The following is a 17,753-nucleotide window of genomic DNA, read 5'->3' on the forward strand; positions in this document are numbered from 1 at the left end:
GGTCCTCTGCAGGTATGTTAATCTTGTAGGGATTTGCATAATCTGAGAATGCATGACTTGTGCAGACTTGTAAATATAATGTACCAGTACCATATTTAATACAGACAGGTCTTTTTTAATAGACATTTAGAATAATTGGTTGAAACATGCGTTCGATGATTTTTAGTATTAATCAAACTTTTCAGCTTTCTCTTGGGAGTATTGTCCAAGGGGGCGGTGGCTGGTCCTTAATGCCTCCTTAAAATGTCTTGGACCAGAAATGCCCCCATTGGGAACCTTAGTTCTAGAGGGACGTATTAAGTATGTGCCTGGTCAGGGGATTACTGGCTGCATATAAATATTTACTCTCTTAGTCTGGAGAACCAGATGTACAGTAGTCTTACGTAGTACTGTGTTGTACAAGCAGTGAAAGCAGAGAAGCAGTCCAACCAGAGAAAAAGGTAGAGCACCAAAGAGGAGCAGTATGTCTCATAGTGGTGCTGGAGCAGTAGGCAAGGACTACTACAGTACATAGAAGTGAAGAAGCGGCAGCTGGATCAGGAGCAGGCATTGCGTCTCTTGGTGTGAGAGGTCTTCAGCCAATAATTAGAGTTGCCCTCCACAAGAGAAGTCATTTAGAGAATTGTTTCCTATATCTAACCCTTTGAGATATATGGAGGGCTCCAGGGGCAAAAGGCAGCTAGCCTGATAACTCTGTTGCATCTATGGAGCTGGTCTTGAACCCAGAACTGATTCCGAAGTTAACTGGAAGTACCGTAATACTAGGGTTGAAAACCAGGCCAACCCCTAAGCTGGAAGAATAATAAACAAGGGCCTTGTGAGACAGAAGAGGTGTCTGGTAGTGTTGATCAATGAAATGTGCCAATGTTTTTCTTGTAGCCAAGCTGGTAAACCTGTCTACCAATTTTTTTTTCCTGGAAATTCACTGTGTGGCTGGCTTAGATGAACATCGTTTGTCCCTGAGCCCCAGGGTGATTTGTGAAGCCAATGTGACATGACAGAGCTGTAGCAGCCATACACCGAACATTCAAGCATGTATACTTTAAGCATGTGTGTTTTTGGCACGTTTTATTTCCTTGTCTGACCTGCTTTATTCGTGCATGATGCCACTACTCTAGCCTGATTTTAACCTCACATGCATATAGAACAAAAACAAACCTTGCAGTATTTCATTTACAGGGGTACACTACCTGACCATGACAAAAATATTCTGTAAAAGCTTTATTGTTCTGTATAGACCATTACTGCTGGATTAAGTGTCTAATGCTCCTCACTATGTAGTGCAGATCGGGTAGTGACAGGGACAGTTCCCCAAAGCCCCCCACCCAGTATATAACACTGTTCCCTTCCATCACAGGCTCTTTGAGTGTGAGAGCATTCACTGACACTCATAAATTATTATGCCAGTACTCTAAATCTCACATAATGAGGTTCCTGTGTGGAGTTAACACAAACCAATCTTCGAGTCCAAGATGCTGCACACCGGGTCCATATAAGAGAAGGGGATGCAGGCTGAATGTGCAGTGGTGCCTAGGAACACAATGCTTAATGGAGCCTGATCTATCCCAGAATCACATAAGATCCTGTGAAGTAGTAATAAAAAGAACAATGTCTATTACTATTTACAAGGTATTACTATCTATTGATGGAATAAAAAAAGTGCAAAGCAGCATCACATATAAATCAAATCTAGCTGCATCTGATTTATGTGTGCAGATGATTTGCAGTTTTTACTTCCAACAAAAAGATGAAAAGGCCTTGCAAACAGTAATAAATATTTGGTTATTTTCTGCCTCACTCCGCGCTGTTTGTGCGACGCGGCCGCAGAACGCTTAAACAACTCAGCACATCCACATAAAAATGACAAGGGGTGAGCTTTCTTGAAGGCTTTTACTGGACATACCTCGTTGTAAACTGAAATATATTCAAAAGAAACATACAGGTACATACAGGTGTACAACCAAAGACAATAAAGAATAATTTACAAAGCAATACATAGCAGAGAGTATACATTAAACAAAAATGCTTTAAAAGACAATTACAAGGTGAGTGATTTCCACGGATGGATCGAGACAAAGAGAAGCGAGTAGACAGAGGTTCAAACTGCTGCATACCACAACTAACCAGACCCAGGAATTTATATACCTTAAAGATACGCTTTGGACGTGACTAAAACAAGAGATAAAGGGGTGCCTACGTGAGACACATGGGGTGTATTGTATTCAAATGTCTATTGTGTGAGTTTCATAGATATTTTATGGCACCACTGTAAGTGTGGGACGTGACTGACAGGTATGTTAATAAGTGACAAGATGAAGGGGGAGCACAGCTCAACAAATAGCAGCTAACAACATGTGGGGCAGAACAGTTATTATTATTATTATTTCACAGGGTTTAAGGTTTCTTTTTAACTCTGTGCCACATCATTTGCCCTTCCTTAATGTGGATCTGCTTCATGGCAGGGCCAATCAGTGCTCTGTGCATTAAAACTCTATGAGCACAATGATTTGTAAACAGTTGCACCCTGATAAGCGAAGGTGGTACCTCGTGTGGGCAGCACCCCAAACTTCCAACACACACAGGCTTGGATACAAGTTCTTCAGTAACAAAGGGTTTTTTATTTTTTGTGTGAAACTCTTAGAAGGCAAAAGTTTTCTTACACCACAACCAACCCTCTGCTATAAGCGCTCTGTTGCTCTTAGTAGCTCTCTATATCTCTCTTTCCTGCTCTTTATAGTAAGCTTCACCTTCTTCTTCCTGACTCTGGATCCCACATTGAAGTGAGGTTGTTTCTTTTATCCCAGTGGTTCTCAACCTGTGGGGCGGGCCCCCCTAGGGGGGCGTGAAGTAACAAAAAGGGGGGCACGAAGATGTGAAAATAAGAATCAAAGATATGAAAAAAACATCTGCTGAAACCAAACCAAATGAACTTAAACTACATTCTGATACTAGAACAATAAATATAGAGTTAGATAAATGTCGACAAAAGTTAAGTAGGTATAATAAAATATACATCTACATTTCAAAAAAATGTTAGGGGTGGCGTAATTAAAACTGTTATGAAAACTCGGGTCGCCAATACTTAAAGGTTGAGAAACGCTGTTTTATTCCAACACCCAGGAGCACGTCTGGTGACACAAGGCTGTGGATCAGAAACATTTCTGAGTAAGACTGAAGCTGCACAAAGTAGGGATTCCTCTACCCTGCAGCTCCTCCTAGCAGACTTCAGGGAAACCAATAACACCTAACATGCCCTGCAGGAATGTCTTGGTGAAGGAACCAATGTGAATAAACGGTCTTCCCCTGTCCTGTCGTTATAACAGCCCCTCAGCAGTGTAGGGATCCATTTTCAGTCCTGGCCAGGATTCCCACCCATGCAGACCTTCCCTCACGCTGGGATAATTGAAAAGCCAGATAAAACAGATAGTAGTGGTCATTTTGGATGAAAATTTACGGACATAAATGATTTTGCAAAATCTCTTATATATATTTCTCTTCTGGTTCGTCCTGCTTCCTCTTCACAACCGGTCCCCCCCACACACAGCCCATACGGCATTACTCGATTCCTATTCTTCCTCTTCCAAACCCTTCCCCACATTGCCTGCGGACTCCCATACACACCCATGCCGCTTTTCTCGATTCCTATTCCTCCTTCGGACTACCCCATTCCCCGCTCCTCTCTCATGACCCCATTGGTGTCACGTCACCGCCCTATATCTAGCCTGATCGCGTGACCTTTCACTTCGGCCATGTCTGTGCCTGGGAGTCTTTTCCGTAGCCTGCTACAAGAAGGTACTCTCTCGAACATTGGCATTGGTTTTGCTATTTTCTTTAAACTGCAACAGTTGTTCCCTAAGCCTTTGCTATAAAATGAACGACAGAATTTTCTCTGTCGACGGGTTTTTGTACAATGTCATCTCTATTCCGGGATCCGGCAACTGTCTGTTCCTATCAGTGGGTTATTTCTTGACACAAACGGTTGACCGAAGGCAATGCACTCTCACCACGACATAGGGCGGTAGATTTCATTGCATCACATTGGGACAGATTTGGAGACGTTCTTCCTGTTGTTCTTTCCAACGCAAGTCGAGTTATCACAACAATTCATGAGTACTCTCAATACATGGCAACATCTGGAGTTTATGGTGGTGAAGCTAAAATTCAAGCTCTTTCTGGGATTCTCCATGCTGCCATTGTCATTTACTTCAAACACAACCCCAACATCCCACCTTGCATTACGTTTGCAAAGATTTGAGTTAATCTACAAGAACCAGTCTTCAGCCACGGTCAGTTGTACGTGGCTTTTTCTAGGGTTAGATCTTTCAACTCATTATCTGTTGTCTCCAGCAAAACATCTATTCACAACTGCGTCTTTCAAGAAGTACTTCTTTCTTCTTGATTTCTGAATTCCTTTCTTACCATTTTCCGTTCCTATTCTTACACCGTAGTATGCTATGGCGGGTGTCGGCTAGTGTATAATATTCAGTATCATTTTTAAGCCTTTTTTCATACCTTAGTGAATTTAACGTTCCTCGGTTCTTCGCCACAATGTTCAACAGTTGCCTCAGCATCAAAATGTTGGCAGGTTTAGTGTCTACCGAATGTTTAATATACAAAGGTGCTGTTTAAATGGCAAATACAAATACAGCAGCTGTATGAGAAATTCTATGTGGATTTTCTGTGCAGACCTCATTGTCGTATAAGCAAAAAAATCCTAAGTGAACAAAACATCAGATCAGGTGTACACCACCAACACTGGCGACACACTGAGAGCAGTCCAGGGGTGCAGCTGTTTAGGTGTAAATGAGACACTCCCACATTCCCACAGTCAACAGCTCCTCGATCACTCGATTGGTACAGTGAAAGTTAAAAGTATCGACAAAGCTTTTATGAATTATAAGAAAAGCAGTGTATTACACTCCTCTGATAATGTGGAACCTAGGTTAAAAAGAGAGTTTATAATTGTTGTTCTGCTCTGTATACATTGCAAGAAAACCACAGGAGATTTACGAAGTGTTTGGACACCTTTGAAAGCAAAGATAGAAAGATGTCTTTTCAGATGCGAGTCAATAAATTAGACTGGCTCAAGATGGAGGTGGAACCTACCTTAAGAGGAAGCTAGACTGGAAGAGGCAGGTCCAGGGAACCATAACAAGGAAGTGACGTTACTGGTGCTTCCAATCATCAGATCTGTAAGGGAGAGATGAGGAGAAGCATTAGGCAACAGTGCCAATCCTCGACTCAAGGAGGAATTACCATTAGATGATCCTTCAAGATGTCTCCTAAGCACATGTGTTTGACTGTATATATATATATATATATATATATATATATATATATATATATATATACACACACAGTGATTCCCCTGCTATATCGCGGTTCAGCTATCATGCCCACGCTATATCGTGGATTTTTCGGTGGAACATATCTAACAGTTAAGCAATACAGTAAATCATTAAATATACATACATTGTACACTACGGTAGACAAATAGTTTCTCGTTACAGTACCCAGATGATTTCTTACAAGGTCCGCTATTGGCTGAAAGAGGAGACTCAACCAATCAGAGCGTGATTTTCATTCTCTTGGGCTCTGATTGGCTGCTGCTAATGTGGTGTAATCTCGCAAGAACAGCGAGTGTGGGTCCCCGACGCATCTCAGTTCTCTGCATATTGCGTACCTTGCTTGTGGCCCGATTGTTGTGAGCAAACTTTTTGCAAACTGTTTGTTTTGTTTTAAGCCCTACGATGGCTCCCAAGCATCCTGCATCTTCTAAGCCTTCTGGTAGTAGTGAGCCTAAGTGCCAGAGGAAGACCTTGACCATTCAGGAGAAGGTAAAACTCCTGGATATGCTTCAGGAAGGAAAACGTTATGCAGACTTTGTTTGCCATTACGGCTTGAATGAATCGATGGTACAATACATTATTATTATTAGATTATTATTATGTTACTCATAAACTTAGCCCGACATCCACATATCATATGTGTTTACAAAGTGTGTTTTAATAAGTTTACATGTGTTTAAAGCGTGTGGGAGGGGATTTTAAGGCTTAAACTATAAAAAAATGTTTAATTATATGGTCTTTCAATATTGCTGATGGGTCTGGATCAGAGATAGGTGGGGGATCACTGTATAATTATATATACATATATCTACTGTATATCTATATTTATATATATATATATATATATATATATATATATATATATATATATAGTTTCTTATTACTGCTAGTGTCTGGTCATCTGTTGTATTTTGTGGGTGGTTATTTTTCCGTCTGCGCCCTTTGTTGATCTCAGTGGTGAGCATTGCTCCTTCACAGCTCAGGTCGCATTTTTTGGCTACAATTAACGTTCAAAAATACTTGACGACATATCCCCATACCTCAAGGACACTTCAAAGACCAATACACCATGAAAATCCACTCAAAACTGGTTTGGTTCAACCTTGCTCATCAACCTCAATGCATTTCAGTGAATTTGGAGAAGTTCTCAAACATTTCTGTGATTTTAACGAACTCATGGTGAAGCAAACTTCAGCAGGGTTTGTTTATCACTAGCGTCTCCCTGTCATTTAGTATTTAAATAAAGATATCTAAAAAATCACCAGACTCATTTCAAATTATGATGATAATCTTGGTGACCACAATTTTTAAGATGAATCAGAAACAGAAAAGAAACATAGAGATTGTGTACCCTGAACCTCTTTTGCTAGAATCCATAAAGGCTGATGGCTGTTTGACATGAATTATGCAGCTGTATTTAACAACGTAAGTGTGAACGAGGCTGTAGAGGCCTAAAAGAATCTTTAAAGCCTCCAAAGAAGCTATTTTAATCAGTTTTGTATTTCGCAATTGTGAAATTTTAATGGAAACAGTGCACAAATTGAGACTTACTTATTTTTCTCGTATAAATAATTCCAAATGAATTGATGAGGTTTGAGAAAGTTTTGCTTGTGTTTTTCGATTGTTTATTTATTTATTTTTTTTTCATTTTGCAAGTAAGGTTACTGTTACTCCGTCTTAGTATGTTTTATCCTGTGGTTACCATCATGCTGTGGTGCTTTCAGAAGGCAACAGTGTAATTGGATACACCAGCAGCATCTGTTTCTAGTAATGTGATTGGACTTCATCATAAAGCTTGATGTCATTATTCTGTGCCTATATAAGATGGTGGTAAGGTATTGCTGGTTATTCCGGCATTGGGTTCTTTCAAAAAATTCAAAATTTATGTTAGCTTTAATTAAGGTGTCAAACTCAAGCTAGTTGTAGTATTTGCTAGCATTGGACTGCCATTTTCATTCTCGCTTACATTCCCTGGTTTCCTGTCCTTCAAGTTCACCATCACTAGCCCGTCTCCAGCTACAAATTACATGTAGATTTCCCTTAAAGGACTTCTCAATCTTCAGGATTTTTTCTTGGCTCTGTAATAATCTCTTCATAACAGGCAGTTCTTGGAGAGAACTAGAAGTGGGCAGTGGGACAAGCAACTCCATGAGTTAGAAGGGGTTCATATTCTGTGAAGAAGACCCAGGAGAAACAGTTCATTTGGCAGATTTTTATTGTATTCTGTTGTTTTCTCCCTTTAATTTGGTCCTCTCTGTTTATTTTGCCTTAATAAAAATATTTTAGTTTGAATTCTCTGGCCTCCTTGGCTTTATTCTGCATTTAAGGATGCTAACAATAGTGCCCCATCACTAAGAGGGTCCTCTTTATGAGTTCTATACCCAAGAGAAACAGACCCTTTGAATGAAAGTGATGACAGGACTGACCGATTTGATCATTTAAAATGTGTACAATGGAGAGAAACTCCCAATCTTCAACTTTAACGGTTGTGTCTGTTGAGGAATTCTATCAGAATGTCGATCTCATGCATTGGCCTGAGTTTGCATCTCTCCTCTGATGTCTCTGGGAGGTTGGCCTTGAGTGACTTCCATATCGGTGATAAATGCCCAAGCTGAGGAGAAAACTTTCTATATATAATTTTTTAATTCTCAGTGATTTCTCAGAATTTTTTAATTCTCAGTGATCCAAGTGCCCGATTTTATGATAAGAAGTTCTGCGTTTCTAGTAAAAGTCGTTTCTCTTGTGGCTATTAGCTGTTTCAGGAATTGTAATGTTACTATTGGGATGTCTTCTTGTTTTACATATCATTGTCTTACTTTACTAAAGTTTCTCCATTTTCTACACAGATCTTACCCTCTAGTGGTCACACCTGTGGGCAGTACAAATATCTTTATTATTTCAGCATTTTATGACAACAGGATAATAAATGGCCAGCCTTTGGATGTGATCCATATTATTGGAATTGTAAAGCGGGATCAATTTGAAAACCAGCAGGAGACACTTCACTGTCACATTGAGTGTGAGAGTGTCATTTACTATCATGATGTCCATGTTCATCTCTACAAGGATCACAATGGCTTTCCTTATGGTAGTGCTGATTTCCTCTGTAAGAACCCATGTGGATCTGCTGCTTTGATCCGAGTTGCTGTGAGTACAAGTGATTCAAGAAGCTCAACTGATGGATATTTGTATGTTCATACTTCCAAAGCCGCCCAACATACCGAACCCCAAAGGGACTTTACGGTGTGTATTTCAACAATGGCCGGTAATTATGACGATGTCCTGCAGCTTGTCCTGTCCATTGAGATGTATCGCCTACTGGGAGCTGACAAGGTCTTCATATACAAAACTAACTGTTCTTCCATGGTTCAAAAGGTGCTGGATTACTACACCGCGGAGGGGTTCTTGGTGGTCTTCAACTGGACTGTGGATTCCTACTTAAAATCTTCTGAGATATTTAATCACGGCCAGAATACAGCACTTCATGATTGCATTTACAGAAACATGTACACCAGTAGGTACCTGGTTCTCAGCGATCTTGGGGAAATTCTTCTTCCATACAAGCATGAAACCTGGGGGGATCTTCTCAAGTCCCTCAGAAGTGAAAACTCCAGGCCTAGGATTTTCGCGTTTACAAGTTACATGTTTTATCATACCTCCAACCAAGAGGTTTCGGGTGGATCAGAATGGGAGGATATAACTGGAGTGAATATACTACACCATGTGTACAGAGAGAAACAGGGCAAAGGGTCAGAGTCTAAGAAGATCATTGTAGACCCACAAATGGTACAGGAGGTGTTCATTCCAGAATTACTACAGAGCAGCAAAGAAATGATGGAGGTTGATAAAGACAATGCACTGTGGTTCCATTGTAATGATCATAAAACTAGCTTGAAAGTGTCATACGACCCAAGAATATTAAATTATGAATCTAAACTTAAGGAGAATGTCAACACCGTGCTGAGGAAAACTGTAAGAAGATAAATTTCTGAACATGAATTTGGCTTGTTGTAGACATTCTGGTAAAATGACTTGCCAGCCAGTTTTAAGAAAATCAGTATGCAGACCTGATAATCTTTTAGAGAATCTTCACAAGAGGAAACTGTGATAAAACAAGCCATGGATGTTCTGTCTCTTACTGAGATTCCCAGATGTGTGTTCACTGGGAAGGAGTTCAAAGACACTATTTTGGACAAATAGTTAGATCAATGCTAATAGTAGTAGTGTTGGCATTTAGGATGACTCCAATGGGTTAAAAAGAACATCAAGGGTCATCCTCATGTTGGCAAACATACAAGATGAAATGGTTATGGGGTGTTTAAGAGTAGTGTGAAGGGTGATCCAGTTGAGACCAGGAATAGTTCCAGCAGTTATATACAAAACAGGAGAAGAGTTGGTCCATAAGATGTACAAGTGGACAAAACAGGGCACTGCAATACATTTAGTTACTCACTGAAATCAATATACATCTTGACAGGTGAGTTTAGGAAAGACCACTCCAGAAACAATTATTACATCGAAGGCAAGCTCCAGATTACAAATAACAGAGCAGGATAGGATGGTAGGGGTTATCAGCTGAAGTCATTATTTGAGAGTGATTCACTGCCAAATTTCCCCCTGGCAACAAATCAACTTCTATCAGTCTCCTACCAGTTGTAAGGAACAAGTGAACTGTGGACATTACTTAACCCTTTGACTAAGACATGAGTCTCAGGATCACAGAGACATTTGAGCCACTAGAGGGACCTCTAGGAAAGCAGTCCTGGGACTTCCGGTAGCTAACCTTGGTCCCACAAGTTATCCATGGGTTGCTCACAGAGGTGCTAAATAGGAAAGTGTTGAATAATTAGAAGATATGAAGGTAAGCACAGGACTAACAGCTTAAGGTCTGAAATGACTTATTCTGTGGTAGGAAAGTGGACAAGCCACCCTTTCAGACAAACAGGTGACTTGGCCTAGCGTGGCTGTAGAGCTTTGTCTGTTCTGTTTATTTCTATCCTTTGTTTTCTAGTATCCTGTAATCTTACATTTAAATTATTTGTGAAAATAAATGTTAATTTATTTTGGATATTTTGTTGTCATTTTATGTTTTGGTTCTTCTCCAGAGAACCCCCTTAGTATTTATAATGGAAAAAGAGAATTCAGTCTACCTGCTATGGTAATAATGATCTCTGAATATGGAGGTTTGCAATCTGAAGGCACATCACACAAGCATCAGTAGCACAATGGATGACGGCTGTAAAAGAGCTTCAAGAAGTCCCAGCTGGTTTTCAACTTTCTAACATTTAACTAATCAGCTGCAGGCAGTCTTCTCCTAAAGACACCATCAGAAAGGGTTCAAGCAAAAAAGCACTGGGACTAAAAGTTAATGCTGCCAGCTTTAAAACTAAGATGAAGATGTGGGATCCTGTATTGGCTACCATGTGTTCTGAGGTCCTCATCATGGGCAGCAGAATTGGTGGACAAGATGGAGATAAAGCAATATGGGCACTGAAACTGAGCTGTAAGTAATGGTGGATTCACATATGTGGGGGCCTGAACCTTGAACTGTAATGGGTTTGGGGGGTTTGGGGCTTTGCAACTAGCAATGAAGGCTGGTAAACCACTCTTATCTTCTTCAATGGGGTTGTTCTACAACAGCTCACCACCAGTTTTTTTGGATACTTTACTGACCTTTTAGTTTTTGTTTTAACTCTTATTTTGCACGGAATTACATTTTATTGTTCATATTTTTTGAAAAAAAAAAAAACCCTTCTCACACAGAAGATACTCAACATTTTGAAGCAATGTGGACTAAAGTTTCTGCTGGAACTCTTCTTGGAGTTTAGGGGCCCTAAGCTTAAGCTTCATTAGTTTCATAGGAGATAAACTCCTGGCTCTAAGAGCTTGAATGTCCAACTGGTGTAACACAGGAAATGATTCAAACAAAATTAAATTACGCTAAACCTGAAAAACACTGAATGTCGCTTCACAGACAATGTTGGAGAAACAAACTGTTTCACCATTAGGGACGTTCAAAAAGTTTCCACGCTTTTTTTAAACAATTTTATTTAACTTGACTCCTTTGTCTCTTTGTTGTCTGGGTTAAATCTTGCAACTGATTTTAAACCCACTTTTAGCAAAGAGAATGTCTTCATATTTTGCATACATGTTCAGAATTGATGACAATACAATAATCCGTCAAAACTGATGCAATTATTTAACAAATTTCGCAGTAATCAATGGTTATATGATTCCAATTAACGCACACACAACAGAGAGAGAATATAGTGCGATATCAGAGCATACAAGTGAGAGACGCACCGGATTACCCCCACGTGCCTCTTCCAGTGATTGGACTGGCTAAATACGTGTGACGACTCTACTTGTTTACTCTTGAGAAGCAGTAACCTTGATGATCACGTGACGCAGTACTGCCAGATTGCCGTTCTGTCGTCAATTTTTTTTCCGCAACGACTGAGTGTTAATCCTATTAGAGCCTGAGCAGAAAAATAGAGACCAATATATATATATAACCTGAATGAACTCGAGATGTTTTGTAAAGAGGAATGGTCCAAAATACCTTCAACCACAATCCAGACTCTCATTGGAACCTACAGGAAGCGTTTAGAGGCTGGAATTTCTGCAAAAGGCAGATCTACTAAATATTGATTTCATGTCTTTTTTGTGGTGCCCAAATTTATGCACCTGCCTGATTTTGTTTGAACAATTATTGCACACTTTCTGTAAATCCAATAAACTTCATTTCACTTCTCAAATATCACTGTGTGTGTCTCCTACATGATAGATTTAATTGACATTTTTTATCGTAACAACCAACGATTTATACAGGAAAATAATGACTATTAACAAGGTTGACCAAACTTTTGCATCCCACTGTATATAGTAGATATTTTTAGTGCTCAAATTATTTTGAGAAGAATGTATATTATGTAAAACTTTTAAAGAGTCTTCCCGTTCATTAAAATGATTAAAGAAAAATAATCCAAAATACTCAAAAGCTAAAAAGTAAAAGATATTTTTTAATATATATACTGGAAAATAATTATTTTATTTACTTTAGTTATAAATACACTAAAAAAGCAAAAAAGAAAATTTTCTCTAACCACAGCTTTTGTGGTTGATGTGACTAAATAAAATTATGGGGCACACATAGAATAATTCATACAATCAATTTATAGAATAGCTGCTTTCATCATAACATACTGTATATATATATATATATATATATATATATATATATATATATATATATATATATATATATATATATATATATACTGTATATATATATATATATACTGTATATATGTAAATAATGATTTTTGGAATATATAAAGTCATTCCTGATTATATACAACGTCAGAGCATGAGTATAGAAAGTCAGCGTCAGAATATATAAAGTCATTTTTGAATATATAAAGTCAGCATTGGAATATATAAAATCATTCCTGAATAAATAAAATTAGGACAATTCACAAATAAAATTGTCTAGTTCCATCAAATATTCTCTAATTTCTGTGCTTGTCATTTCACTCATACTAGTGAAAGGTAAACTTTGACAGAAGCCACTCAGAGCCAGTCGGGCTTGTGAGGTTTGTCCAGAAATACGGCCATACAAATAAATAAATAAATATAGTGTTCAAAATGCCAGGCACATACATCATTTTGAATAAATTAACTGAACAGTGTTTTTTATTTTTTTTATTATATTTTTCTGAAGAGGTTTTTGTTAACTTGTTTCATTACGTTGTATTAGGAACTAATTGAGTTTGTCCCTGAGTCGTTTCAATCAATAGCAATATCATCTGACTTTAAATTTATATATTCAGGAAGAAGTTTATATATTCCGACAGTGACTTTATATATTCATGTTTTGACTTTATATCCGACACTGACTTTATATATTCTGAAAATCATTGTATTTGCCTGTATGCCACCCCATATATTATGTGTTGCGCTGCTGCCTTGCAGTTAGGTGACCAGGGTTCGCTTCCCGGGTCGTCCCTACGTGGAGTTTGCATCTTCTCCCCGTGTCTGCGTTGGTTTCTTCCGGGTGCTCCGGTGTCCTCCCACAGTCCAAAGACATGAAGGTTGGGTGCATTGGTGATTCTAAATTGTCCTTAGTGTGCGCTTAGTGTGTGTGTGCGCCCTGTGGTGGGCTGCACCCTGCCTGGGGTTTGTTTCCTGCCTTGTGCCCAGTGTTGACTGGGATTGGCTCCAGCAGACACCCGACCCTGTAGTTAGGATATAGCGGGTTGGATAATGGATGGATGGAAGGAAATTTGTAATTCCTCACCATGCTAAACAAGTTTCAAAAATTGTTCTTTGTGGTTAAAGAAAAAAATATGTTTTACTTTTTAGTGAATTTATAACTAAAGTAAATAGAATTGTTTTACTTAAAATGTTTTCCTTTTATATATTTTATTTTTAAACTCTTATTTATTAAGAATTAAAAAAAAAAACTACATCACACTTCTATAGTCACCTTCATTTACGATTCAATTTTCCCAGCATCGTACCAACTTTTTAAAGCTCAATTACTACTCCTCCCGCCTTCACCGTTATAAAAGTGCGGAAACGTTTTGAACATCCCTTGTATTACATGCAGTGGATTCGAAAAATATTCAGACCGTTGCACTTTTATCGCATATTGATATGTTGCTCGCTTGTGCTAAAATTCATTTATTTTTCCTAACATCAAGCAAAATACAATACTCCAAAATGAAAAAGTAAAAATAAAATTTTAACATTTTTGCCAAATTTATTAAACTAGCCATGTGCGCCCAACTACGTTGCGCGTGTTAAAGTTGTCTGTGAAGGGCTCCCTGTTTAAACGCGGCTGCCAGTTGTGAACTGGGCCCTTCGTCGCACAGCATTATGATTTTTTTATAAGGGAAACAAAATTACAAAAGAAAACCCTTGAACATTGATTCGATAGGAACGGCCTACTTGGAATCACTGTCCGAATCTTATTTATGTGGTGGTGTGGGAGCATTTCTGCTTCTGTCCGTTCACAGTCCGTCTTGTTTTCACGACGCTGTCGTTTCCTCTCACGATCTCTTCTCAACCTTTCTCCAATCTCGCAGGTTGCTTTGTGGCAATCCAAAGAGTAAGGCAATATACACGGAGCAATGGTTATAAAAGGGGGACACATAGGTATCCAGGCTCTTTAAAACATAAATCGGGATCACTTCCCTGACATGTGAGCAAGCCACGGTACAACTGTGAGACGCGCAGCACTCGCCGGCTACAACGTAACAATAATAATTTCCGGAACGTGCTGTTACGTTGTCATTCATTTTCCCCACTGTCTTTCTTTCATTCATATGTTACGTAGGCACGTACCTTTTATCTTCAGCAATCTCATTCTCTAACCAGGCCTCAGGAGCTAATCAGCGTAACACTGTCCACCACCCCTTTCGTTATTACAGCACATTATTGACATCCGTGAGTAACAACGTACTAAACTGGAAGGTGGTCTACGCATGTGTGGAATTCGCAGACAAACAAAGATCAAAATCTAAATGAAGATCTCTTTAGTTAATTTAAAGCACAACAATTTGTTTAGTTTGAATGTCTGTGTTTTGAGGTGTGACTGGCGTACGACAGTCTTCAGTAGTATAAACCTGGAGGAGATTCTTAATGCAATGCCTATGTTTTAGCTGTCTCTCTACTGCCACCTAGTGCTTCTTCTTCTAATTCATTCACGGACAAACAAAGATCAAGATCCAAATGAAGATTATATATAGAGATACTGACTGTGCAGTGCACCTCACTTCTGGGAGTTGGGGCGTACGGCAGTCTTTACAGTCCTTTTTAAAGATGTATTACTGTTTTAATGTAATTAATTAATGTTATGAATTAGTATTTTTAGATTTCACCTCTGGCTTTTGACCATACATTTCTGAATGAATTTCTAAACTAAACTGCAGAATTGCTGCTGCCAACGCAGGCCTAAGTGTCGACTTTCGGACAAGCTGCAAACTTCGGAAATGAGCATCAAAGATCTGATGGCCGTCTATGGCTATAACCTCTTAGAATATACAATGTGAAGTTGGACATACTTTATTAAACCTTCTCATAGTCACCTGGTATCACTGTGGCGATCATCGCCTAAACAGCCCTGCTACACCTTATTGGAAGAGCTGCTCATCTGAAAATGAAAAGGGCAAATATCCGGAGTCAGGATTAAAGTTACAAGTCCCTCTAGATCTGGAGTGAGGATAATAGTAAGATGGGAAGGATCCAGACCTGGCCTGACTTCACATAACGAGAAATGCTTGATTGCTTTCATATAAGTTGTTTGAACTGTTACATCTTGTGGAGAATTATGGCAACTTCAGGTACTCTCAGACAGAGCTGAAAAAACAAGATGGAAACTGGAGATTTAGATGAATGATGTGCAATAATGAAAAAAGGGAGCAAAGTACAATTTGAATTAAAATTTGTGATCCAGACATTGAAATGCAGACTAAAGTTGTCCACGTTTTAGTGCCAGGGACAGAAGTTACAACTGAAGAGAAGCAACAGCAATGATTCAAACTGTACCGATATGTGAATCATTCTGATTGTTGGGACAAGGAATCAAGTGTCTATTAGGCATGCTCCATTCATGGACACTACAAGCTGGACCTGCTCTTTTCAAATATTAATGACCTCAAATATAAACCTGTAGTCAATCTGAACAGATTTGACCTCATCTACTGCCACCTACAAAACTGTTATTGACGACATAGGCTCTCTGTTATTAATGCCAGAAGTTTTTATGTGTGTTTTTTTAATTTATTGATTTATTTAAATGGTGCTTCTGTAAAAACTTTAATTTACCATCAGGGTCAAATAAAGTATAATCGAATCTAATCGAATCTATTGAACTATATTTTGTAATGCATGTAGTAATAAAGTGCATTGTATTTGTCAGTCAACAGATAGCGTATCACAAATATTTATAGTAATCAAATCCATTACTTCAAGTGTTTGTGATGCGCCATCGGCTGGAATGACAAGTGCAATTTATACGTCGGCAATGCAGACCAAGCTCTGACACCGGTTGTACAGGGTCCGAACAGCCCTGATCGGGGGTCCGGTACCCCATACTCTCAGAGCACCCCCAACAGGATTCCCCAAGGGACACAGTCGAACGCCTTTTCCAAGTCCACAAAACACATGTAGACTGATTGGGCCAACTCCCATGCAGCCTCCAGGATCCTGCTAAGGGTGTAGAGCTGGTCCACTGTTCTGCGACCAGGATGAAAACCACACTATTCCTCCTGAATCCGAGGTTCGACTATCCGACGGACCCTCCTCTCCAGATCCCCCGAATAGACTTTTCCAGGGAGGCTGAGGAGTGTGATCCCTCTGTAGTTGGAACACATCCTCTAGTCCCCCTTCTTAAAGACCACCACCCTGGTCTGCCAATCCAGAGGCACTGTCCCTGATGTCCATGTGATGTTTCAGAGGCTTGTCAGCCAAGATAGTCCTACAACATCCAGAGCCTTGAGGAACTCCAGGCGTATCTCATCCACCCCCGGGGCCCAGCCACCAAGGAGATTTTTGACCACCTCGGTGACCTCAGTCCCAGTGATGGGGGAGCCCACCTCCAAGTCCCCAGGGTCTGCTTTCTCATTTGAAGGCATGTTAGTGGGATTGAGGAGGTCTTCGAAGTACTCCCCCGACCGACCCACAACATCCTGAGTCGAGGTCAGCAGCACACCATCCCCACCATATACAGTGTTGACACTGCACTTCTTCCCGCTCCCAAGACGCTGGACGGTGGACCAGAATCTCATCAAAGCCGTCCAAAAGTCGTTCTCCATTGCCTCCCCAAACTCCTCCCACACCCGAGTTTTTGCCTTGGCAACCACTGAAGCCGCATTCTGCTTGGCCTGTCGGTACCTATTAGCTGCCTCCAGAGTCCCACAGGACAAAAAAAGTCACTGCTTTTTGCAGATGATGTTGTCCTGTTTGCTTCATCAGGCCGTGATCTTCAGCTCTCTCTGGATTGGTTCGCAGCTGAGTGTGAAGCGGATTAGATGGGAATCAGCACCTCCAAATCCGAGACCATGGTCCTCAACCGGAAAAGGGTGGAATGTCCTCTCAGGGTTGGAGGCGAGATCCTGCCCCAAGAGGAGGAGTTCAAGTATCTCGGGGTCTTGTTCACGAGTGAGGGAAGAATGGAGCGTGAGATCGCCAGGTGGATCGGTGCGGCGTCCTCACTGATGCGGGCTCTGCATTGGTCTGTCACGGTGAAAAAGGAGCTGAGCCGTAAGGCAAAGCTCTCAATTTACCAGTCGATCTACGTTCCTACCCTCACCTATGGTCATGAGCTATGGGTAGTGAACAAAAGAACAAGATCACGAATACAAGCGGCCGAAATGAGTTTCCTCCACAGGGTGTCTGGGC

At 40.0% G+C, this 17,753-nt stretch overlaps 1 protein-coding gene across 3 annotated transcripts in view; it reads left to right on the forward strand.

Moving 5' to 3' along the window:
- The window catches only part of LOC120536101, a 45,168-nt gene extending 34,752 nt beyond the window's left edge, over nucleotides 1-10,416 (forward strand). For all 3 annotated transcript variants that reach the window (XM_039764479.1, XM_039764477.1, XM_039764478.1), the window contains one exon: nucleotides 8,195-10,416. In XM_039764479.1, coding sequence (XP_039620413.1) covers nucleotides 8,195-9,332 — 1,138 coding nt within the window. In that variant the 3' untranslated portion in view covers nucleotides 9,333-10,416. The remainder of the gene's footprint in view (nucleotides 1-8,194) is intronic.
- The last annotated feature ends 7,337 nt before the right edge of the window (nucleotides 10,417-17,753 follow it).

Source organism: Polypterus senegalus, chromosome 9 (assembly GCF_016835505.1).
Source record: "Polypterus senegalus isolate Bchr_013 chromosome 9, ASM1683550v1, whole genome shotgun sequence".
NCBI classification, from domain to species: domain Eukaryota; kingdom Metazoa; phylum Chordata; class Cladistia; order Polypteriformes; family Polypteridae; genus Polypterus; species Polypterus senegalus.